This window comes from Trichosurus vulpecula, chromosome 1, assembly GCF_011100635.1.
Source record: "Trichosurus vulpecula isolate mTriVul1 chromosome 1, mTriVul1.pri, whole genome shotgun sequence".
In the NCBI taxonomy this organism is placed as follows: domain Eukaryota; kingdom Metazoa; phylum Chordata; class Mammalia; order Diprotodontia; family Phalangeridae; genus Trichosurus; species Trichosurus vulpecula.
Genome location: NC_050573.1, coordinates 50,726,000 through 50,749,883, shown reverse-complemented (window position 1 = coordinate 50,749,883; position 23,884 = coordinate 50,726,000). Strand labels below are relative to the sequence as shown.

At 46.8% G+C, this 23,884-nt stretch overlaps 1 protein-coding gene across 5 annotated transcripts in view; it reads right to left on the bottom strand.

The window, feature by feature from the left end:
• Positions 1-3,569: 3,569 nt before the first annotated feature.
• Positions 3,570-23,884, bottom strand: part of EVI5L (ecotropic viral integration site 5 like) — a 63,390-nt gene continuing 43,075 nt past the window's right edge. For 3 of the 5 annotated variants that reach the window (XM_036758349.1, XM_036758358.1, XM_036758377.1), the window contains 7 exons: positions 15,491-15,619; positions 10,848-10,988; positions 8,993-9,148; positions 8,586-8,732; positions 8,316-8,411; positions 8,092-8,187; positions 3,570-6,540 (listed from right to left, as the gene is read on the bottom strand). In XM_036758349.1, coding sequence (XP_036614244.1) covers positions 6,256-6,540; positions 8,092-8,187; positions 8,316-8,411; positions 8,586-8,732; positions 8,993-9,148; positions 10,848-10,988; positions 15,491-15,619 — 1,050 coding nt within the window. In that variant the 3' untranslated portion in view covers positions 3,570-6,255. Of the gene's footprint in view, positions 6,541-7,019; positions 7,121-8,091; positions 8,188-8,315; positions 8,412-8,585; positions 8,733-8,992; positions 9,149-10,847; positions 10,989-15,490; positions 15,620-23,884 lie in introns of all 5 variants that reach the window. The other 2 variants (XM_036758372.1, XM_036758364.1) reach the window with 2 other exon arrangements.

The following is a 23,884-nucleotide window of genomic DNA, read 5'->3' as shown; positions in this document are numbered from 1 at the left end:
ACTTACCAATCAACTTTTTTCTTCCAGAGGATCTCTTGCTTCTTACTAGGAAGGATCGAGGCATCTTGGGGGCTACCCACCAGAGGTGGGAGGTAGAAGAAAGCAGACTAGGATCCAGGCATCTTTTCCCCCCAGTCTGAAGACTCAGGGGTCTTAGCCCCTCAACCCTCCTGACTCCTCCCACTTTGAAGAGCCTAGCTTAGATTAGCCTGGATTCTTCTATAGCTATCAGACATTCAGATATACCTTGGAGGATGAGAACTGAGAGGGCTGAGCAGAAAGATGCCTAGAACACTGCATCTTTTTCCCCCTCCCCCAACATCCTGGCACCAGCTTACTCTGGGGTTCTAAAAAGCAAGTGACTTTATCTTGGGGGCCTGTCCTATCTTCCCACTGTTCCCCCCATACTCCTCAAACACACACACACCACACCCCCACCTTTTAGCCATGGGAACACACACTAATTGAGCTCCTGTTGAAAACTACAGAGATTTCCTTTGCACAAGGAATGAGGATCCAGGTGTCCCTGTACTCAGACCTGAGGAGGAGTGCCAAGGCAGCCCCACCCTAATACTACACCCCCCCCACACACACACTCTGCCCTCTGTTCTTGGTTCATAGGGAATATAGACTTACCTCAAGCCCCCACAGAGAGAAAGTAGAACAGAAAGCTCAACACAGATCCTCTCCACCATATCCACACCCACATGCTTTCTCCCATTACCAACCATGCCTCATAGCTAGCCTAATCTTACTTACACATCAAAGTCTAGCTCCAGTCTCACCTTCACAAAGTCTGCCCTGATCATTCCAACCCAAAGGGTGTTCTCACTCTTCTTTGCCACAGGATCAGACCTTTCTTTTCTCTGGATTCTTTGGAATCTACTGTAAGAATTCCAGAATCTCAGAACTGGAAAAGATCTGAGGTCATTTAGTCCAACCTGTACATGAGCATAAATCCACTGTAGAACTACCCTTACGAGTGGTCATCCAGTCTTCACTTGAAGACCTCTAATAAGAGGCAATCCATTCCTCTTAGAAAGTTCTAGGAAGTTCATAACCTCCAGTGGGAACTGGCATCTTTGCAGCTTCTACTTTAGTTCTGCCCTCTGAGGCAAAGCGTAACATCTCGTTTGTCTCTGTCCTTGGCTATCACAAACTAGGACGTCATGGTCCTTTCCCTTTGTGGTTTCTGTAGTCCCATTTCACCCACCAATTAATTCTCCTTGTATATTAAGATTTGTGCACAGGCTTCTTAATGTACAAACTGCCTCTCTTATGTTTCTTTTTGGACAAGATATGATCATCCATCGATGAATTCCTGTCCTGAATCCCATCTCCCTAAGTCTCAAAGACACCTATGAAGGTGTACCCGCTTGTGTTAAAATCTCAGTCACTGTCTCTTGCTTAGACTGTGCCATTGGTGTTGACATAACTGAAGATATAGACTTCATTCTTGATCTTTTCTCCTTACTAAAAGCACTATTCTTTGTGGAATGTGAGTGGTGGACCCTCTGGATTTTGAGCCTAGAGAACCTAGGTTCAAATCCTTTTCCTGCTTCTGTGTGACTTTGAGCAAGTCAGTTCACCTCTTAGGGTCCCAATTTCTTCATCAGTTAAATGAAGGCATTGAATGAGATGGCCTCTAGTACTGCTTTCAGGTCTAAAGCTTATGATCACATCCTCCACATAATATCTTTTTTATGGTTTGTATGGAGGCATTTTCTTCCTGCCATATTCCTGCTTTAAAGCTTTGTTGATCAGGCTACTGAGTCCCTCATCATAGATGCTTTTCCCAGTCCCGTGAGATCCCTTGACCACAAGCCCATCTTTCTTCTATCTTAAGTGTTGGAAGGCTTCCCAAACACTGGGTGAATCTTCTGTGGAGGACTTACAGAAAGGCATGGATAAGAATCACACAAAGATAAGATGGTGTGGAGGGCTGTGATCTCAATCAGTGGTGAAAGTATCTACACTGATGGGATCGCAGATCCACTGAAGTAGAATCCATGATTCAGAAAACCAAATACCCAAGTGTTGAACTTGGAAAGACCGGATTTGAAGTCTGACTCTTGACATTTATTACCTATGTGACTTTGGCAAGTCATTTCACCTGAGCCTCAGTTTCCTATCTGCAAAATGGGGATAATACCAAAAGTTCTTATTTCACAAGGCTGAGAGGATCAAATGATAATATATATATGTATATGTATACACAACATACATATGTAATATTTTGCACATTTCAAAGTTCTACATGAACATCAATTGTTATTTCTCTTCCAAAGTCCAAGCCTTCCACAAGCAGGAGATGAATTGCCTATACCCCTAAAGCCTTGTTTCCTGTCCAGGATATCAGATTTATAAGGGATGCTTACCTTTCATGTTTAATCTCAGGGGCCCATTCATTCCCATACAAATTAGAGGTGGGTTCTTATCCCCTTATCGCTGACCTAGACTACCCAGTCTTCCAAAGCAGTCTCCTGCTAGTCTCTCCCCTTTGTATTTTATTCGCTAGCTTCATCTGCCTAAAGTCTAGCCATTCATATCACTCCCCACCCCTAGAGGACCAGCATGACGTTCTACATAATGTCTCAAATTTGCTCCTAGTCACATCGATCACCACTTCCACCCCATCACCCAAAGTAACACACGAATTCTTGCCTCCTGGCTTTGGTTTTGCAATTTCCTTCTCAAAATTCTACCTAGCTTTCAGAGACCAGTTTGAGTCTTACCTCCTCCTGGAATCTGTCCTGTCCATTCCACCCTTGGTGGTCTCAACTCCTACAACCTTCCTCTGGTTCTTACTTTTCCACGTGTCTTCTCCACTCAGTTAAAATTGTCCAGAAGCTATTTAAGGACAGTAGTGAAACCTTATTCTCCTGTGTCCCCCGGTATATCATGTTTGATGACTTTAATGACGCCTACTTACACATAAGCACACTCCTCACCCCACCCACACATCCTTCTTCACACCCACACAAAACAGTAATATATACAAACACGTCATTCACAAACCCCATCTCCCTATCACACATATGCCCCTTCACAGCCCCAGTCACCATTGACTTCAAACCTCAGCCCCTAAGGGATGTCATCCCACCAAACCATCTACTCATTCTTGCCAATCTTCCCAGTACTTTTAAGTCAGGACTTAAAGACACATTGAAAACTCCCTAACAATCAAGCAAGCCTTGAGAACCCAAGGGTTTGGGATGAGGTGAGAAAAAGCTTTTCATAGTTTGTGTGCCACCCCCTGCCCCCACTGTGTCTAAGTTCTTAGGGTCTGTCCTTTTTCTTTTCCCTGCTGGCATTCAAAAACCCCACCCTCCACAACTATACTCTGTCCTGAAAGAAAATTTATTCCCTAGTACTTCAGGGGAATGAAAGCAGTCCTCAGTCTCTCTTGCTCCCTTCATGCTGTCTGCTATTAGATGAAGGGAAAGAACCTCAAGTTGCTTCCTTCTAAGCCGTGAAGCTCAGGCCTCATCTCAGTTTGCTTAGGTTAGGGTCTCTCCCAGCAAACTCCACCACTCCCCGCCCAACCCCAACATCCTACCCACCAATTCTAAGACCGTGTAAATATGCTTTATTATTTGTCTTTCCAACTTCATGTGGAGACATATGGGTTTGTACAGGCAGTGTGAGGATGGTGGTGGGCAGAGGGGGGAGGTGGAGGCCATACACTTGCACCTGATGGGACATTGCAGAGCAGGCCAGACACCTGCAGAGTGCCAGTCACCCTCAACTACTTCTGGTCTCAGCACAGAGGACAGAGCCAGTGGGAGGTGGTGTTGTGTATGTGTGTGAGAAAAAAGGCATGGAGAAAAGAGAGTGGGAAACCTGCCCCACAGGGGCTTTCCTATTAAGTACAGATCAGACTATTTGCTTCTGATATCAGCTAAGGGGAAGGGGTAATGGTGGCAGGGGTCAGGAGATAGCTTTGGGAGCACCAATGTGGTGGGCTGCCCTAGAGCCATGAGCCCTCAGTGATTGGGGGAGGACAAGAGTACTGGGTGTGAGGAATGAGAGATAGGGCAGATCCTCCTGCAAGGACAGAGAATAACACTTAGGGTATAGTGTGTTTGTTTGAGGGGAGCATGCCCCCAGAGCAGCTTAAGTAGACACTTCATGGATTTTGGCACCTAAGTTCTCAAACTCAGCAAACAGAGCCCGAGGTGGTGGTGGGGGGGGGAGGTGGTCAAGGATGAAATGGAAGACCAGAAGTCTTATTCTTCAGGGAATATGGCACTTCTTCCTTCCATGGCCACAGGCACAAATCCTACAAGCAGGTGAAACTCCTACAAGCAGGGCCTACCAAGGAAACACTTCTACTCCCCTTTGCCCAAATTCGTTCCCCTCCTAGGTGGCTTCTGCTGGGTTGGTGGACCGGCTTGGAGTGAAGGTGGAAGGTCTAGAGGGGCACAGATGGGTGCTGAATACTGATACTGCACTGCAGGGAGAGGCAAATGGGATAAGACACTCAAGTGACAATCCCCCTTCCCTCTATGGTCACCATCTGGCTGAGAGGAAACCTGGCAGCACCTTGAATACTGGCAAAGAAAAGAGACACCAGGAAAATCTTAGAAAGCAAAGTGCTGAGTGGAGGGGAAGAGAACTGCTCCACAGTGGGATGAGCAGGCCCTATATGGTGAGGGAGCTCCATGGTCTGGGACTATGATGGTCAGAGGCCGCTCTTCACTAGCTCTAGGAGTGGCTCCTTCTTCCCACCTGTGGCCCAAAAAAACCCTCCTCAGACTTCCGGGCACAGGAACTTACTTAACCCTGGTTGGGACTAGTGGCAGGTGGGTGGGTGGGTGAGCTGCTCAGGATTAGACGATACTTCTAGACATTCTCTTAGATATTTGCTCCCCAGACTGGGATGACTTTGGTTTTAGCAGAAAAAGGGCCTGTTCCTCCAGGGGCACTGACCCAGGTACTGGCTTGGCTGATGGCAAGAAGGGAGCGGTGGAAGAGAAACAATATGGCGAGAAAATGGAACTGGCACAGGGAAGAAGAGACAGCTGCTAATGGAAGGCACAATGCCCAAACTGATACAGGGACTGCCCCAACCAGGTCTTCTGTTCCGAGGCCCATCCCTCCACCTCAGGGGCTACAAGGGGATGGCCTGAGAAGGAGCTAGTCACTGAGAGTATGGACGTGCCAGGGACATGGAGCTCTGAGAGTGGAAGATACCACAAAAGGCCCAGCAAACAGATGAAGTTGGGTGGCTTGTACATCCTGCATCTTCAAGGGTATAAGCCAGCCTGACCAAAGGAGGAGGCCATAGCTCAGGGGCAGCTGGTGGTCTTTACGTCACAGGAAAGAGAATCCTAGTCTTGCTTTGACACTAGGCTACAGCTTTGGGAGGCCTGTGCTCATGACCCATCTGCCAAGACTTGGCCTCTTTTTATACTCAGGAGGGAATCTTTTGCTCAGAGATCTTGCTTCCCTTGTCAGATTTGCTAATGGCTGAATTCCGCCCTCCCCCAACTCCCCCACCAACCCCTAAATGTGGAGGTACAGAACTGGCAGGCAGGGACTTGGTTAATCTGAAGCACCTCCAAGGATGTGGTGGGGCAGGAAGGTCTACGTGTCCTTAGCTCTCAAGTCCCTGGAGAAGACAGACCAGCCTAATCCTGGGAATAGAGGCAGAGAAGAGAGCAGGTGCCACAGAGAAGGCCATCCCTGACCATTGGTCCTCTATGCCCCTCCTCACCCCAGTGCCTGTGCTGCTCTCTTGGGAGGGAACGGCAGTGCTTTCTGGTCCTGGGCAGTCAGGGATGGGGGTGGGGGAAGAGAACAAACAACCTTCTTGTAGATAAATAAATAACACTGGGAACAATCAGAAACTTAGAGACCACAGAAGTGTTCCGAGGGGGAGGGGATCCTGTGACTCCTAGAGCCATAGCATCCTCCTGTCCCCCAGTCCCTGCCCTAGAGAACCCCTGAAAGGAAGTAGGGTGGTGGGAGATGGGAAGGGAGCCACAGAATGGAGTTGAGTTTAAATACAGTGAATCACAAGCGCCCTTGGCAGAGGGCAGTGTAGACAACACTCAAGGTAGATGTTCTGGTGCACTCTGTGGAGGGGCTAGGCACACCAAGACGTGCCCCACTCCCCCTCATCCCTGTGGGGAGGGGACATCCCCTCCAGGAAGAACGCTGAATAGAGGTTGGGGAGAGCCTGCCCTCCTACCCCCCTGAACATGAGAGGTCTGGGCCCCAGGTGGGGCGGGCTAGGGAGGCAGTCATTCCTCAGTTACCCAGGCTCTGGCCATAGGAAGGGGCCAGCTCATCAGCTTCACTGTCCGTGCTGCCCTCACTGTCCTTGGCTGGGCGGTCCAGTCGTCGGAAGAACCGGGCATCTCGGGGGGATAGAGGATACAGGGCATCCTGTAGGGCTGCCCCCACCCCTACGCCTACACCCAGGAGCTCCTCATCGGAGGAGGGTAGCGAGTCCTCATCCAAATGACGTACCAAATGGAGGCTGTCGAATGCCAGGGGGTCCTCAAACGGGGGTGGGCCCTTCAGTAGCCGAACCTGGGAGATGGGGGGAGGGGAGATAAGGTTGGGAAGGAGGTGGACCTGAGGGATCCAAACCCATATTAGAGGGGAAGGTGGGAAGATAAGCTGTGGTCAGGATGAAATGGGAGGTAAAGGGAATGCTCGAGAGGACTGAGGGGGGATGGAGATGGAGGAAATAAAGGAGATGACTGAGGGATCAGGAAGGGAAACACAGGAAGAGGGAGGGAGCAAGACCCACTGGATGGCAGGGGGCCACAAAGAGAGGAGAGATGGCTCTTTGGTGGAGAACAGAGAGCAGGAGGAGGTGTAGACCATTGTGGCCCCACCAGCAAGACGGCTGTTACTGGATTTGAGGGGAAGACAAGGGGCCAGATTGGAGGAGGAGTGGTAGAGGGCTGGTCAGGTTCTAAGGAAAAGGTCTTCCACCTTAGCCCAGCCCTCATTCACCCAGACACCAGAGCCTGAGGGGGAGGCTCTGTGGGAGGGGGAGTTACCCTGGGCTCTGATACGGAGGGGTGGCCTGTGGGAGCCTACAAGTCCCAGCATGCAGTGCGTCGCCTCGGTCCAGCTGCCAGCCTGCCCAGGGTGAGAGACTCTGCTCGGATCAAGACAAGAGTTATGGGGCAGGGAGCTCCTGTCCTGCTGGGGGGCCCATGAGTGGGCCTGAGACACCAAGCGCAGCCAGGGAGCCCGTGCTAAGGAGTCCTGCCTCCTCCTGGTCTCCCTTTTTTTCTCCCTGACAACCTGGGCCCCTCCAGCTCTGACAGCTGACCCCTCTCTTAGCCCTTTCTAGGCACTGATTCTGGCCATGACCTGGGGGCTCTACCGGCGGCCAGCTCGTGGGATGGGGACCTAGAGAGAGAATATCTGCGAGACATTGTCTTCTCTGCCTCCCTCTGCAGCTGTAGGCACAATCCTGTGTCTGCTCTAAAGATAATAGAAAACTCCTGAAACAACAGGGACACATGATCACGATGGAAGATGACTTAGTTTTAAACCTTACAAAGAGCTTTCACCTCCATCATCTCAGCTGATCCTCTCACACTACTTCTAGGCAGCAGGGATTTTTGCTCCATTTTACAATTAGGAAAACTAAGGCGAGAAAAGAGGAAGGGGCTTCTGTGCTCATGGTCACCCACTGAGGCAGTGGCAGAGTCAGGAGCACAACTCCAATCTCCCGGTTATTAGGCCAGGGCTCCTGCCATGCATTTTGCCGTAGGACCCATCAACTGGTAAGAGGTTCGGAGGATGGAAGCCCTGCTCTCCGTCTGGGTCCAGAGTCCTGTGATAGCACCTCAGGAGCACTCATCCCAGGGAAGGTCTGACTGTTCTCTGGAAGACTACAAATGCACTTTGCTTCTTTCTTAGCACAGCATCTGGGAAATCTGTCAGGACGTCCAGGACCCTGGGAATTTCTCTCCTGGGCATATTAGCTTGTGCCCTAGCATAAAGGGGGGAGGTCTCCCAGCATGCCCAAAGAGGGAATGGCTGGTTTCCCTTCTTGGAATGCCAGAAGGCAGATGAGTGACCTAAGAAGTCAAAGCCTGGGGCAGTCCTGGGACTCACCTCGGCCTTGAGTTCATCAATCTGATCCTTGAGCTCACGGATGTACTGGGAGGAGTCCGAGTGGTTGAGCTGCCCCTGGATCATACCCTCTTCTCTCTGTAAGACAAACACGTGCCTCATCCCAGGTCACTAAATGGGGAGGGGAGGCAAGAGGAGCCGAGGGCTTCCCCACATCAACCTTTCCTCTTTGGTCACGCCCTGTGGCCTTGGCTTTGGCCCCTCACCTGAATCTCCAGCTCTGCAATTCTCTGCCTCATCTCCGCTACAGCAGCCATGCTGTCTGCCTCTCGGAGCCTCACTGCCATCACCTCCTCCTTGCTCTGGAGGGGCAAAAGCAGCAGGAAAGCACAGGAGCTGACTCAGGGGAGGGAGAGACAAAGGAAGGGGGAGAAAGGGGACAGATAGGAGCACAGCAGACTGGGTGGGGAGATGGGGAAAGACCTCAGAGCATGCAGGGAAGCAAGCACAGCTTGGGGGTGGGGGTGGGGGCCCACCTTACACTCAGCCTCAGCATGCTTGCGTTTGCTCTCACTCAGTTGGGTCTGCAGGCCTTTGTTCTGAGCCACCAGGTAATGGAGCTTTTCCTGCAGGCCTGCACTCTCTGCTTCTACTCGGTTCAATAAGTTTCGGTGGATCTGGTCCTAGGAGGAGGAGAAGTCACCAGCAAGTGACCGAGTGGCTCCAGGCAGTGCAGGAGGAGTCTAGAGCCAGAAGCCACAGACTAACAAAATTAGGTGACACCTGGCCTGTAACCAACAAGGCGCAAGCCAACAGTGAGGGCAGACAGCATTACCCAGTGGGGTTCACGAGGTCCATTTGGGGCAGGGAGATGGCCTAGGCTTGATAGGAGGGCAAGGGGAGGGTGAAGGCCCCATTCCTCATTCTGGGCAGGTTCTCTGACCTGTGTTTCCAGCTCCACCACTCGTTGTCGCAGCTCCCTCCCTTCAGCCAGAGCATGGGCCTCTCGAAGCCTGACAGTCATCAGTTCATCCTGCAGGTCACTAAGAGCCAGCTTCCGGGGAGACTCCTTCCATCTCCCTCCCCGGGAGAGGTGGGCCTATCCAGGAGGGAGGCAGGGTCATCAGGTTTTAGAGCCAGAAGACACCTTAGATGGTAAGATTAGCGAATCTCAACGCAACTCAGAGTGTGAGATGACTTAATGAGCATCTTCCAAATAAGACCCAGGATTGTAGTCCCAGGAAGATGAAAATATACAGGAGAGGGCACAGTGGGGGTGGCCTCTTCCTGGCTTTGCCCAGGGTGCTTCATGTTACTGGGTAAATGGGGCTGAACTTGAAGGTCCTCCTTGCAGCAGCTCTTCACCAATAAGAGTTGCCATTTCTACAGGGCGGTTTGATTTACAAAGCATTTACATTATCTTATTACTTCTCACAAGAGTCCTGTGAGGGAGTTAGTACAAACCACCTGGCATACTTTAAAGGACTACATAAATGTGCATTATCTTGATTACTCCTGTCCTCAAGAATATCTGTGATTTCATCAGGGAGGGTGCTTGCTCCCCTGTGCACTTCTTGCTACACAACTTTAGGAACTGAAATCCCAATGGGGGCTGATGGGCCTAGGAGCCTCCTAGACACTGGCTAGGCTGAATTCCACACCATTCTCCTGTAAAAGGCACAAGTAATGGGATGAGAGGCCTGGTTAGACAGCAGTAACTAGGGAAAGACCTGGTGGGATTTAGTGAACCACAAGTTCAGCACAAGTCAACAAGAAGACACAGAAGTCCAAATGGCCAAGAGAAGTGTCATGTTCAAAATGAGGGAGGTCATTGCCCCACTGTCCTCTGCCCTGGTCAGACCCTGTCTGGAGGACTGTGGTCAGCTCTGGGAACCATACGTTAGGAAAGACCTTGAAGCTGAAATGCATCCAGAGAAGGGTGACCAAAAGGGTGACTGGATTGGAGACGATGCTAAACTTGGATCAGCTGAAGGAATTAGAATGCTTACTTGGAGAAGAGAAGACATATAGGAGGCATAATAGTGCTTTTCAGGTATCTAAGGGGATGTCATGAGGGAAGTAGGATTAGATTTATTCTTCCTGACCCTAGAGGGCAGCAGTGGAAGGAAGCTGCAAAGAAATAAATTTAGGCTTGATGTGAGGGAAGATTTTCTAACAATTAGAGCTGCCCACAAGTGGAAAGGGCTGCCTGTCATGTAAATCAATTTGATTTTTCCCTCCAGCAAACACTGAGTAAGTCCCTACTATGGGCAAGGCACTGCCTGAGGTGTTATAGGTTCAAGGATAAAAACAAAACCAGAAGCTGGCATCCTGCAAGAGGGAATGCGCCCCCCCATCCCAGGAAGCCCTGGCTTGGAAGATGGCTGATCATTTGGAAGGGTCATAGAGTCTTAGTGCAGAGGGGATCCTGTTCATGCAAGAGTTGGCAAGATGGCCACTGAGATTCTATGATTCAATAGAAATGCAATCTGAAGCCAGGTCCTCACTCCAACCTTTTCTCTAGCTTGGTAGGACCAGCAAGGGCTTGCTCGGCTGGTACAGAAGCCAGGGGCACCTCCAGAGGAGCACTGGAAGAAGACTCTAATAGAGTATGCAAACCTTGTGAGCCTCAAGAAAACCAAAGCTCAAGAGAGGAAATGGTTTTGCCCACACAATAAGGAAGTGGCAGAGACAACACTTGAACCCAGGGTTTCTGACTGCTAGTCCATGACTGTGGACACATCAATGAGTGAGAGAGAAAGCCGTCCAGGGAGGCCTGAGGGTCCTGCTGCTCTTACCTGCCAGCTGTCTGTGAGCTCCTGAACCTGCAGTTTTAGCTCCCGAAGGGAGGCCACGGCCTCGCTCTCCCGAAGTTTTAGACCTTTGAGTTCCTCCTGTAGCCGAGCCACGTTGTTCTCATCAGGAAGTGAGTTGTTCCTCTAGGAAGAGTAGAAGAGGGAACAGAGTCAGTGGAGGGAGTCAGGCTTTTGCCCCCCAACCCTCGAGCCAGGCCCCAAGGCTTGGTACACGAAGAGAGCAGTGGGTGATATTATCCACTAGGGTCTAGTTGTTCCTTGGTCCAGACTACCTTGGTTGGTGCCTCTGCCTCTCAAAAGGCTGTGTGCCACCTCTTCTTCATTGCCAGGCCCATGGCCTCCCTCACCTCAGCTGAGGCAACTGTCATTCTTCATTCTTATAGCTAGGCTGGTGAATGGAGCCCTAGGACCTCTGGACTTCCAGGAACCTCTGGCTTCCTAGGTCAATCCTACTGCTATGGACTAGAAGGAGAGCCCCTTTGGGGATCAAAGCTTCCATTTCCTAGGTTCCCAAACTCCAGCCTAAGTTGCTGTGATGAAAGATTAAGAAATGAAGCCTGACACATGGAGGGAAGGAGAGAAGGATGATGGAGGTGAGGGAGAGATGATGTAGTAAAGAGGGTGTTAGAAAGAAGAGACTGGATCTCTTCTTTGTGACCTTTCTGTATGTGGCCTTGTCCCGTTGCTGGCACCCTCTGGTTCTGACACCTGACCCTTCCTCTCAGCCCCTCCCAGATATTTAGAAGATGCAGAGAACATAAACTCTTCTAGCTTCTAGAGAAGTCATATCGTCCATCCACCTGGCTCCAGATAGAAGAGGCCCTACACCACCTGGACTAATGAAACTCTCCCTAGCTACCCTGAAAAGTAGGTTCCACAATTAGGTGGAAGCAACCATTCTGGAAGCAACAACCTATTCAAGTAGTGCTTTAAGGTTTATAGTGTGCAGATCCGACCATGTCATCTCCCTATTCAATCAATTCCAGTGGCTTCCTATATTACCTCCAGGTTCAAATATAAAATCTCGTTTGGCTTTATAAGCCTTCATAATTTGACCCTTTCCTACCTTTCTGGTCTTCTTATACCCTACTCCTCCCATGTACTCTACAATCCAGTCACACTGGTTTCATTTTTGTTCTTCAAACAAGACACTCTATCTTTCTCCTCTGGATATTTTCTCCAGTTGTCTCCCATGCCTGGAATTCTCTCCCTCCTCATCTCTGCCTACTGACTTCCCTGAAGTCCCAGCTAAAATCCCACCTTCTACAAGAAACTTTCCCAACCCCCCTTAAAGCCAGCACTGTCCCTCTTTTGATGACCTCCAATTTATCCTGTCTGTTTCTCCCATTAGACTGAGCTCTTTGATGGCAGCCTTTGTATCCTCCATTCTTAGGAGGTGCTAAATAAATGCCTGTTGACTTGACCTGACAAAGTGCTTTCTCTACAATAACCCCATGAGGCATTTCAATGGGGGAAGGAAACAGGTTCAGGGAAGTTGTGACATGCCTGAGGTTACAAGCAAGCAAGTGTTGGAGCTGGACTTTGAACGCTCTCCTCATTTCGGGACCAAATCTCTTTTCACTACACTAGACATGAAGAGTTTCACCCTAGGGACAGAAAATTCTTCCTGATGCTCAAGTTAAGTCTCCCACTCTGCCAATTATAGACCAGATCCCTTTCTCCTTGTCCAGTCTCAGGAAAGACGAGGAACAGCTGGCCTCCACCCTTTTTGTCAAAAGCCATCTGTGTACTGGCAACACTAAGGCATTAATGTAAATTTCCCAAAAACCCTCTCACAAACCGGGGTCCCTCAGTACCCCTCATGCTAAGGCCTAGGTCTGGAGGAGACAGTACCAACCACTCTGATCGAAACTAAGGAGAGTGACATCAGACCACTGCACAAATGGCTGTGGGGAGGACTCTGAGTGCACTATTTTTAGAGCCCTAGGAGAAGGGCCCTGGCTTTTAATGAGGGTGGGGAAGAGATGGAGGAGAGAGAGGGTTTGTTCCAAGCTTTTCCCTCCAAATGAATGGGGTACCTCTTACAGGACCTCTTTAGCCTCTTTGAGGTTTGGGGGCCAAAGCAATGGACTAAGGAGACAGGGACTAGTTTAGTGTCGAGGCTATCTAAAGATGAATTGATCCCTGCTCATTAGCAGTCTCCATTTTGGAGAGTGGAGTCAATATGAAACTAGGTGGGGTGGGAGCCATGAATTCTGGCCCCTTGCTTCTCTGCTGTCTGTGTTAGGGCAGGAAATAAGGCAAATGCATCCTGCATCTCTACTCTAATGAGTAGCCCTTAGAAGTTGGAGCTGGGATACAGACTGCCTGAAGCTGGCCCTAGCCTTGTATGTACTACTCAAACAGGGCAGAGGAGGCAGGGCCAACCCCTGGGGCCCACGTTGCCCTTAGCCTTTTTGAGTGGCTGGCATGTTCCAAGCAGTGGTTCCCATATTCTCTCGTGTCACTGGAGGCAAACAAGACATCCTCAGGGGGTGTGTTCAGCCCAAAGTTCTTTTCTATCTGAATAGAAGCCCTGAAATGAGAGACATGCCAAGTCTACTGAGCACTGCCCAGGAAGGAAGGACACAGAAGGAAAACTAGGCTCAGGGCCAAACCTGGCTTATAACCATTATACAAATTACAATGATCAGACTGACATTTATATAGCATTTTAAGGTATTCAAAGTACTTTACACACATTATTTCATGGAGCCTCACTACAACCCTGCGAAAAGGGTCTCACAGGTATTATTATCCTTATTTTACAGGGGAAGAAACTAGGGTAACCTGCACAGCCACCCAGTAAGTGTCAGAATTGTTATTTGAACCCAGGTCCAATTACTAGCCCAGCACTTGATCTGACACATCACAATGCAATTTCTAAGCTGGCTCTGCTTCTGAAAATGGCCCTTCCCTTAGTTGGAGACCAGTGTCTCTCTGAACCACCCCTCATCAGATGCCCACAGGAGGACTGCTGCCTTACAATCAGAGGGTGCCATGGAGACCCAAGTTGTGTCTCTCCTCTCTCCATGCTGTACACACACAGTGTGACCATAAAGTCCTGAGATTGATTTTGGGACAGGATTTACAACCACTGGCCTCACTGCTTTATAGCCAACATTTCTATGTGACAATTTATACGTTGTGTGTGTTGTGTACCTACAAACGTAGTTTCTATGTCTACAACTCTCTATGTATGTACATATCCAGGTAGTTGGGGTTTGGGAGGAGAAGGGAACGAAAAAGTATGTCACCTGCCTCTCTCCCAAGCCATGCCTTCCATAAATAACTGAGAGGTCTTCCCAGTGGTAATGCAGAAACAACACTTTAAAAAACTTTTTGTATAACTATCTAGAGAGATGAGGCTTGTGTAGGAGACAAGACCCTTAACTTTTCTGTTCCTCAGTTTTTACCTCTATAAAATAGGGGACTGGATCAACTGATCTACAAGGCCAGAGTGATAGAATCTTCAGCAGCAAAATTCTTTGATTCTGTAAGTAATAGGGACAGGGATGGATGGATAGATATGTGGCTTTCTTCATGTCTTTGCAGAAGTCCTTCCTGTGAGAAGGCTTCCCTAGTCCTCTTTAATCTTAGTGGCTTCCCTCTGAGACCACCTCTAATTTATCCTGTATATATCTTATTTGTACATAGTTGTTGGCACGTCATCTCTCCATTAGACCGGAGCTCCTTGAGATCAGGGACTGTCTCTTGCTTTTCTTTGTATCTCCAGTATTTAACATAGAGCCTGGTACACAGTAGGTGCTTAATAAATGCTTGTTGCATGACTGACAAGTGCTTGGAGATCTTCAGATAACTGTGGAAGACAGTCCCAATGCCTTGTGTACTGTTTTTCTGGGCTGGTGGTATGGTTCTATAACCACCACATTTCCACCAGACATCTAGTTTCTTGGTCATGTGCCCTAATTCTCCCACTTCAGGACTGGAAATAAGATCCAGGCATTTGGCCTTTCTATCCAGAGCCCTGACTACCCACCTCTGAGTTGGAAATAAGGCCCAGGCATCAGCCTTCCACCCAGAGCCGATAACCCCAGTTGTCGACATAGGAAGGAGATCCAGATATGTTTTCTCTGTTTTGTGCCTCAGGTCTGAGAAGAGGACTCAGCTATCTGGCCCTCTGTCTTTGTACCTCGACTCTCTAACTCCTGGCTCTTTCTTCTGTTCCCCCTCATTACTGGGGCAGTGTTCTCAGTGCTCTCTGCTGGCATCTCCCCTGGCACGTAGAGGCAGGAAGGAAATGGTGAGGGGAGGGGTATGTGGAGATGGTGGTAGGAGAATTCTGGGCTCATGTATTTAAAGGTACCACAGATAACACCTTCACCAAGGTTTGCAGAGAGGGGACTAACCGCAGTGGACAAGAAAGCCAGATCGGCAAACAAGGCAGTGGTGGTTTGGTGGGGGTGTAACACAGGAAAATCCAGAGGTTCACTCTGAAGCCACAGAAGCTTAGCTATTTGGGGAGGGGAACTTCTATCTTATCCAACTGAGGTGAGGAAGATAGATAGGTTACAAAAAAAAATCCCAGCATAGTCTTTGGTCCTACCCAGACCGACCCTTTTGTTTCCTAGTTCCAAGACACCCCTCTTCCTCATGGGCCCCACCTTCTCCATGTCCAGGACTTTGTCCTGCATCTCTCGAAGGGCACTCAGGGTCTCTGTCTCACGCATTCGAGACTGTTCCAGTTCTGTCTCCAGGTGGGCCACAAACTCTTCTGTTAGGCGAGGGTTATCCTGCATAGGACAAAACATATGATAGGGTAAGATATAAACCTGACTCAATCTGCATTCCTAGAGGTGTTGTGTCCAGAATAAGGGAGGAGAGAGTTCTGCTGTTCTTTGTCTTGGTCAGACCCTATCTGCAATGCTGTGTTCAATTCTGGGTATCACTTCTAAGGAAGGATGCTAATAAGTGAGAACAAGTAGAAAGAATGTTAGCTGAAATAATGAGGGTATTGAATACTGTGCCATATGGAGATCAGTTGAAAGAACTGGGGATAGTCAGTCTGGAGAAGAGAAGGTTCAGGGGAAGGCATGAAAACTGTCTTCAAATACACGAAGGGTGATCACAGGGAAGAGGGATAAGATTTGCTTTACCTCACCCCGGAAGGCTGAATTAGAAACGGTAGGTGGAAGTTGCAGACAGGGCAATTTTTGGCTTAAGGAAAAATTTCCTAATTCTTAGGGCTGTCTCAAAGTACAAGGGGCTGCCTTGGGAGCTCTTTTGGGGTGCACATCAAATGGAAGCTGGTTGACTTCTAGTTGGGGACAGTATAGGAGAGATGTCTGCTTAGGCACAGGCTGTCCCCTGACATCCCTTCTATGTCAGAGGTCTTTAGGATTCCAGCTTTTGGTCACTTCTCCTTTCAGGGCCACTGGGCTCTCCCTAGAACCAGATGCCAATCACCCAATAAATATTTAGTAAGCACTTATGTGCTTATATATTCTATATTAGCATAGTGCCAGCAGACAACTTTGTATGTGTGTATATACGTGTATGTACATATACATATATGTACACACACATATATATGTAAACAAATTTATACAAAGTAAGCTATATATAGAATAAATAGAAAATAATTAACAGAGGCAAGATGCTGGAATTGAGAGAGGTTAAGGAAGGCTTCCTGTATTAGGGTGACACAACCCATTAAACACTTCCACATGGAAAGAAGTGAAAAGAGCCCCAAGGCTCTGGGAGTGAGGATCGCTGGGCTCTCTTCTGGCCATGCCACAGACTGGCTGTGTGACCTTGGGGAAAGTTATTTTCACTCTCTGAGTCTCAGTCTCCTCATCTGTAGAATGAGAAGTTGGACTGGATGCTTCCTTCCCACTCCAGCAGGCTGTGTGTGCAGAAGTCTCCCCCTGAGACGCAGGGTGTGGGGGTGGGAAAGGCTGGGCAACTCTTGGAGCCTGAGACAGCATACAGGTGAATGCATATGGGTAAATGCATGGGGCCTCAGATATCTCTCATGGCTACCCATTACATAAAGTCCTCACACTGCCATTCAAAAGCCCTTCATCATTTGGCTCCAACACACTAGTCTAGCCTCATCTCCTATTGCTTTCTCTCATATTCCAGTCATTTGCCATTGTCCTCCTTTCTCCTCCTAGCTGAGTCTTCGCTCACACTGTTTCCCATGCCTAGGACGCTCTCTCTTCTTCTCACATGTCCATCTCTTAAAATTCCTCCCTTCCTCTAAGGTTCAATTCAAATATCACCTTCTCTACGAAGCCTTTCCTGATCCTCGTCCCTCCAAGTGAAAGTCATCTTTCCCTCTTCAAATTTTCCACTGCTCTTTGCCTGGACTGCTCCTCTACACTTCCTAACAGGATGCTCTCTTGGGTCAGGGTGAATTTTATATTTGCGTTACATATTTGCCTGCTGGAGTAAGGGCTGTATGCTATCTATCTTTATAGCCCAAGGGATGCTCACAAACCTTCACACATAGTGGCCTATTAATAAAAGTTTGCCAAATGTAAGGAAATAAGAACACCTAGCCTAGTAAAATCCCTGCTAGTCTGAGCCCTGTACTCAGCAAGCAGATATGTGCTTCTCGGGTAGTGGGCATGTGTTGTTCACCAGCTGGTTCATAATATATGTCAAAGAAAAAAGGGTGTGTGAGTTTTCTAAGTGTATACTTCATTGAAAATTTTAATCTACAATGAAGGTAAGTTCCCCAAGCTCCACAGAATTGTTGGAGTGACAGTGAGTGACAGTGAATGACAGTGAACAGGGAGAATGAATAGAGGATAGATATTAGGGCTGTTAAGGTTTGTGACCCTGGCTAAATATTCTATAGCCAACCAAGTATGAGATCTACTTAAATGAACAGCAGTTGCCTAGCTGTGGCCTGGGGATCAAGAGTGATCTGTAATGATCCTCATTCCACGTGAGGACTTGTGGTACCATATTTATTCTCAACATCTCTCTCTCTCTCTCTCACCCTCTCTCTCATCCAGATTCTTGCTTTCTGAAGTCCCAGAGAGGATGGACTAGAGGAAAGAATCAAGAACATCTGACAGAGGTCCTCTATGGAAGATATATGGGTAAATACCGCAGGAATGGTGCAGGACAAAAAAAGGAGGGGTTTGCAAGCTGTGTTAGTGAAAAGAGCACCCACACTAACTGGACTACACATCCTTTAAAGTATCTATTAGGAAGAGCTAGGAAGCATAGAGGATAGAGTACTGGGCCTGGAGTCAGAAACACCTGAGTTCAAATCTGACCTCAGGCACTTACTAGCTGTAAGACCCACGGGCAAGCCACTTAGTGGCTGTCTGCCTCAGTTTCCTTAATAGTAGCACCTCCCTCCCAGTGTTGTTGAAGATCAAATGAGACAGTATTTGTAAATTTTAAAGTGCTATGTAAATGTTGGCTATAATTATAATTGTTATTATTAAAACTGGGGAAGAAGCTGGGCTTTGAGTGACTGCTAACTTGGCTTAGACTTAAAAAACAAAACTTTTCACTAAGAAAGAAAAATTAAATTATTTATCTTTCAAGAAAGGAGAAAAATTGTGAGTCCTAGAGAAGCATGGAGAACGGTAGAAGGCTAAGTCTCTTTTGACACAGAGATGAGGCTTTGCTCTTAGTGATCATGCAAAAAGTTAGTATTTTGGAAAAAGAATGATTTTTCAAGGATACAACCAGGAACACTCAAAGGAAGCTTTCAGTAATAGGGGAAATAGAGCAGAAACATTTCTCAGTAGGGAAATGAAACATTAAAAAGAAGTTTCTATCTGTCAAGATTATGACCCAGTTCCTTGTGATGTTAAGTACTACAAAATTCAAACTCTGGACAATGAAAATTATTAAGAATTACTTTTCTTCCTTGTGGTTTTCCCCTTTTGTTCTGATTCTTCTTTCACAACATGACTAATGTGGAGATATGTTTAATATAACTGTCCATGTATAGCCTGTATCAGATTGCATGCTGTCTCGGGAGGGGGAAAATGTAGAACTCAAAATCTTATAAAGGTGAATGCTGAAAACAAAAAAAATAAATTTAATATTAAAATAAATTTTAAAAAAGAATTACTTTTCTTCATATTGATCAACTACTATAAAAGGTGATTTAATATGTGAAAAGTGTCTGAGTGACCAATCAAGAGAGAAGAAAAGGCAGTGACTAAATAGGGATATTTACATTTATGGTTTTGCTTTCAAGTCTTAAGGAAGCCCCTTTGAGGCGGAGGAAGAAAAACCAGCAAGTAAATGCAGCCCCTGTTCACTGGTCAAACAGTTTCTCCAAGCACAGGCAGGGAGCTGGAATCTCAAGCAAAGGGCTCTTGATGGTCCAAGGAAATGAGAGACACAGATAAGAAGGAGGTATACAACACTAGAGGTCTCTGAGAATAAGAAGACAGCATGAGGATATCAGGCAACTGTTGGGAGGCTAGGGCACCTAAAGGCGGGGGAACAAAGTCTAATGGCAGGGTGAACCTAAGTGGTAATGAAGACAACCTAACAAAGCACCTTATTCACGAGGAGCATCCTGAGTACCAGGAAGAGTTTTCCCTCCACAACTTACTAAGAGACTACAGACAAATCACAAGCTTGATTTCCTCCCGTGTAAAAAGAGGTGTAATAATACCTGTGGGATCTACCTCATACGGCTGTAGTGAGGATCAAACAAAAAAATAGACGTGAAGTGCTTTAAAAACCTGGAAGCTCTATATAAATGTGCTCTTATTATCCAGAGCAGTACTTAGTAAGCACTTAATAAATGCTTTCTCTCTCCTACTCCACCCCCATCTCCTTTATCTTTTTTCTGTCTCTCACTCACTTCCATGGTTTCCCTCAGTTGTTGGTTCCAGTGCTCCCCCTTCAGGGTCTTCCTAAAATCCTAAAATCTAATTCCCCTTGCTGTAATAGAAATGTAACTCATTTCCTCACATCTTCTGCTGCTTTCCACCTTCCATATAACATAGATTCTAGGCTATTAGAGCTAGAAAGGACCTTAGAGGTCATCTGGTCCCTTCCCCCCACCAGCTTCCCCCCTCCACTGTACTGACAAGAAAAGGTGATGAGGCCCAGAGAGATTTAAGTGAACTGTCTTGAGGCTTGAGGCCTTTGTGTCTCTCACCTCCTACCAATATATTTCCAGGCTGAACCATTCTTGCTCCTTCAGCCTTTACTCATGAACCTTCTTTTTCAAATGTTTTGTCTCCCTAGCCATTGTGCAGGGCAGCCCTCAGGCCTTTCCTGATTATACTAAGCCCTGATCCATGCCAAGTACTGTAGAATGGAAGACAACAGTGCACTCCTTACCTGCGAAATCTTTATTGCTGTGAGAAAAAAAAAGCTGACAAGTTCCTCCAACAGGGTGTCCTATTAGCTCCAGAGTGCAGGCAAACATAACCACAAAGTGGAGTGGAGTGTGGGGAGCGAGCATGGGTGGGGAGAGAGGAACCGTTGCACGGTTTGGTTTGCAGCTGTTGACAGTTTATCAGATAAGAAATGAGTCTGAGGTGGGGGGGGGGGACCAGGACAGATGCTTCCCTGTGACTATGGGGGACTCCAAGGAGGAGGTTCCCTGAACTTACCACACGCATATTTAGCAGGTTGTAGTGGTGAGGAATATTTTTCTTCATGGGAGGCAGAGGTCCCAGACTCTAACACAGATATCCTGTTTAAAAGACTCCTACTTTTAATCTCAGTTGCTACTAAGAACAGAGGAGACACCCGGCCAACGATGCTGTCGACTAGACTCGTAATTTTGGTCGGTTTGGTTTGGTTGGCCTAGAAGACCTCTGACACCCCTTCCAACTCAAATTCTAAAGCTCTAACTCTCTGTGATTACATGTCTTCCAGAGTCCTAATTTTGTCCTCCATGGCTGACCCGGCTGCCTCCACTTAAAGCTCTTTACAACTTTGTCTCTTCCTATCTTAACAGTCTTCTCCTTTATTCCCTTACATGTACTCCAGAATCCAGCCACACTGGCTTTCTTACTTCTCAAGCATGATACCATTTCCTAACCCCAAGCCTTCTCTTACGCCTAGAATGTTCTACCTCCTGCTCTTTGTCTACTAGTTTTCCTGGCCTCCTTTAAGACTCACTTCAAATGCCACTTTCTGCAGGAGGCCCTTCCTGGTCCTCCCACCCCCACCCCTAAGTACCAGTACCTTCCCTCTGAGATTACCTTCCACCTATTCTGCATGTACTGAGTATATACATGGCTGTTTGCATGTTGTCTCTCCCGTTTGAATGGAAGCTCCTTGAGGGAAAGTGATTATGTTTTTGCCTTTCTTTGTATCCCCCGTGCTTAGCATAGTATCTGGCACACAGTGATTGTTTAGTAAATGCTCGATGACTGATTATTACCCAAGCCCATTCCTCAGGGATCTTGGATCCTGGCAGACCCATAGATTACTGTTCTCCAGCTTCCTCAGGCCTTTGCCCATAGTAGAAAAGCACCCAGATCTATACTCAGGCCTCACATGGCCACGAAGAGTCCTAAAATGATGCTCCTGACCTGATGTAGAGAAAAGCTTGGACTGATTTTGTCTCCAACCAGAAGAATACTTCATTTGCTCCTGTTCATAAAGAACCAAAGGCCAGGTCATTCACTTTCTTGAGGCCAAAGATCCTGGGGTTCAAACCCCAGGGAGATGCAATCTCTCTCTAGGGAAAGCCATCAGCACCCTGGCAGGCAATCCCAGTTCTTCTCTCTGCTCCCTAGGAGTAGGTTATAATCAAATAAAATCAAATATCAAATGAAATACCATGTAAAACTCTTTAGAAACTTTAAAGTGCTATTATTAGCTATAATTAACTATTATTATGTAGCCGCTCCTTAGGAAAGGGGACTCAGAAACTGAAATTTCAATACCTTCTCTCTCTCTCTCATGCACACACGCGCACACGCACATGGTGGGGTTGGGTCCTCCATATTTACTTGATATGTAGCTTGGGTGGACCTCCTCTACCTCCAATGGTGAAGCCCATCCGCATCTGCCCATTTTTTTTTGCATATCTTGTCCATTTGTTCCAATAAATTCTCCACAGGGGACTCACCTAATATCTTGGTGGGGGGGTGTCCTCCTTTGGATCTCTTAACATTTCATGGATTCCAATAGAGCAGGAAAACTGGTCATTACAGAACGATTTCAAACTGGACATCAGAACTCATCTAGTCCAACCTCTTCATTTTACAGATGAGGGAAGAGAGGTCCTATTCTGTTTAAGTAACTTGCCCAAGGTCACAAAGGCACTAAGTGGTAAAACTGGGATTTCAACCCAGGTCTTCTGAATTCAAATCCAGCACTCTTTCCACTTCATTGCACTGCCTCAGTTACCTTTCACTCTTGCTACATGCCTAGCCCACTTCCTTTTCTGGTCATATTTCTATTGTAATCTGTTAATCTTTATTAGTAACATGTTGTAGCCTACTTAAGACCACTATGGACCATTCTATCGCCTTTTGGGTGACCTTCAACTTTAATTCTTTGGAGACTGTGGTATTCCATGATTCACTGCCACACACGACAGCAGAGGAATAATGATGTTACAATGATGGGTCTTTGTTTCAGGAAGAAGCTTTGAATCATTATAAGCACTGCACATTTTTTTCCAAAGGCATTTCAGACTGCTCCTCTCCTCTTGTTCAAATCTGGGCCCAACTAACGATCCATCCACAGATTTTGTCCACGGCACATATATTGATGGGCTATTGTCCATACAACTTTATATCATAGCCTGAACAACAGGCAATCTGCATCTACCTAGTTTTTCCTGTATGGATATGGATCAAGCTGAACACTCGAGTGATTATGGCTCTCACTAATGAGGCTCCCAAAATGTTTTGGGGTTTAATGAATTAGAACAAAGTCATCTGCAACAAGGCCATCTGGAGGCTCTAACCACATATAATGAACCTTTCTTCCAACTGACTCTGTGTTGGATGTTCTCCATAATGATTTCAAACACTCTAGTGATCATATTGTCTTGTTTTATGCATCATTTGATATTAATCATCAGAGGTTTGAACAAGGTTATCTCAATGCTACATCTTTTAAGGAAGCCGGGATGAGTTTGACATATGCACAGAAGCTACATTGTTGTAGTAGGGCCTTTCAGGTGGCATTTTGTTGTACCAAGTCAAACAATAAGACGTATGATCTTATATTTTCTACTGTCAATTCTTGGTCATTTACAGTGTGTGTGTGTGTGTGGGGGGGTGGCATATGTGCTCAGTGACCACTTAGTCAACTATAAAGATGCAGTCTAGAGAATGTCATTAGTGAAAGTCAGACTGCTTCCTTTTCAAATCTTCAAGGATTCTCTCAATGCTTGTGTGGGATCTGATAACACAGGCAGAATTACCATTACCTTCTCAGATGCCTTTTTTGAGGTAATAAAGCCCAACATTTTTCCAAGTCTTTTGTATCTGTCCTTTTAGATAACTCGAGGATCAATCTCTCAACACCTTCAAAACTTTGTCACCCCCTGCACAGACATCTTTTCTACACACTTCTAGTCTAGCTGTTCTTTCTGCCTTTGTTTCTAGTGTCATTTCTGCTTCCTCATGTAGTAACTCACGTAATTAGGGACTGTGATATCAATACTTCAAGTGTGGTTGCTCCACTACCATTAAAGAAGAGTTAATGATAGAAATCTTAACAGGTTTTTTCCATTTTTTGCCCATTCATTTTCTTCCTTTAAATTTCATATTTAAATGTTCTCAGTATGATTGGTTTAGTTCAACTTCTCTCCAAGCTTTCTGTAAATGTGCTTTTCTTTTCACTGCTTCTTCATGTTTTGTGAAACAATATTGCTCATAATTATTTCATCATCTTCCTCTGTATGATTTTATGAATGAGTTTAGGTTTTAAGCAGACATTGTTCTAAGGTGTAACTATTAAGGTTTGCTGGTTGAGGGAGCCTCTTGCACCCCTTGCTTTGGTAACTGATTTACATCAGTTAAACTTCTTAAGGAAATAGTGACGGCCAGTGTTAATGTCTGTTCTCTAATTTATTATCATTATTATTA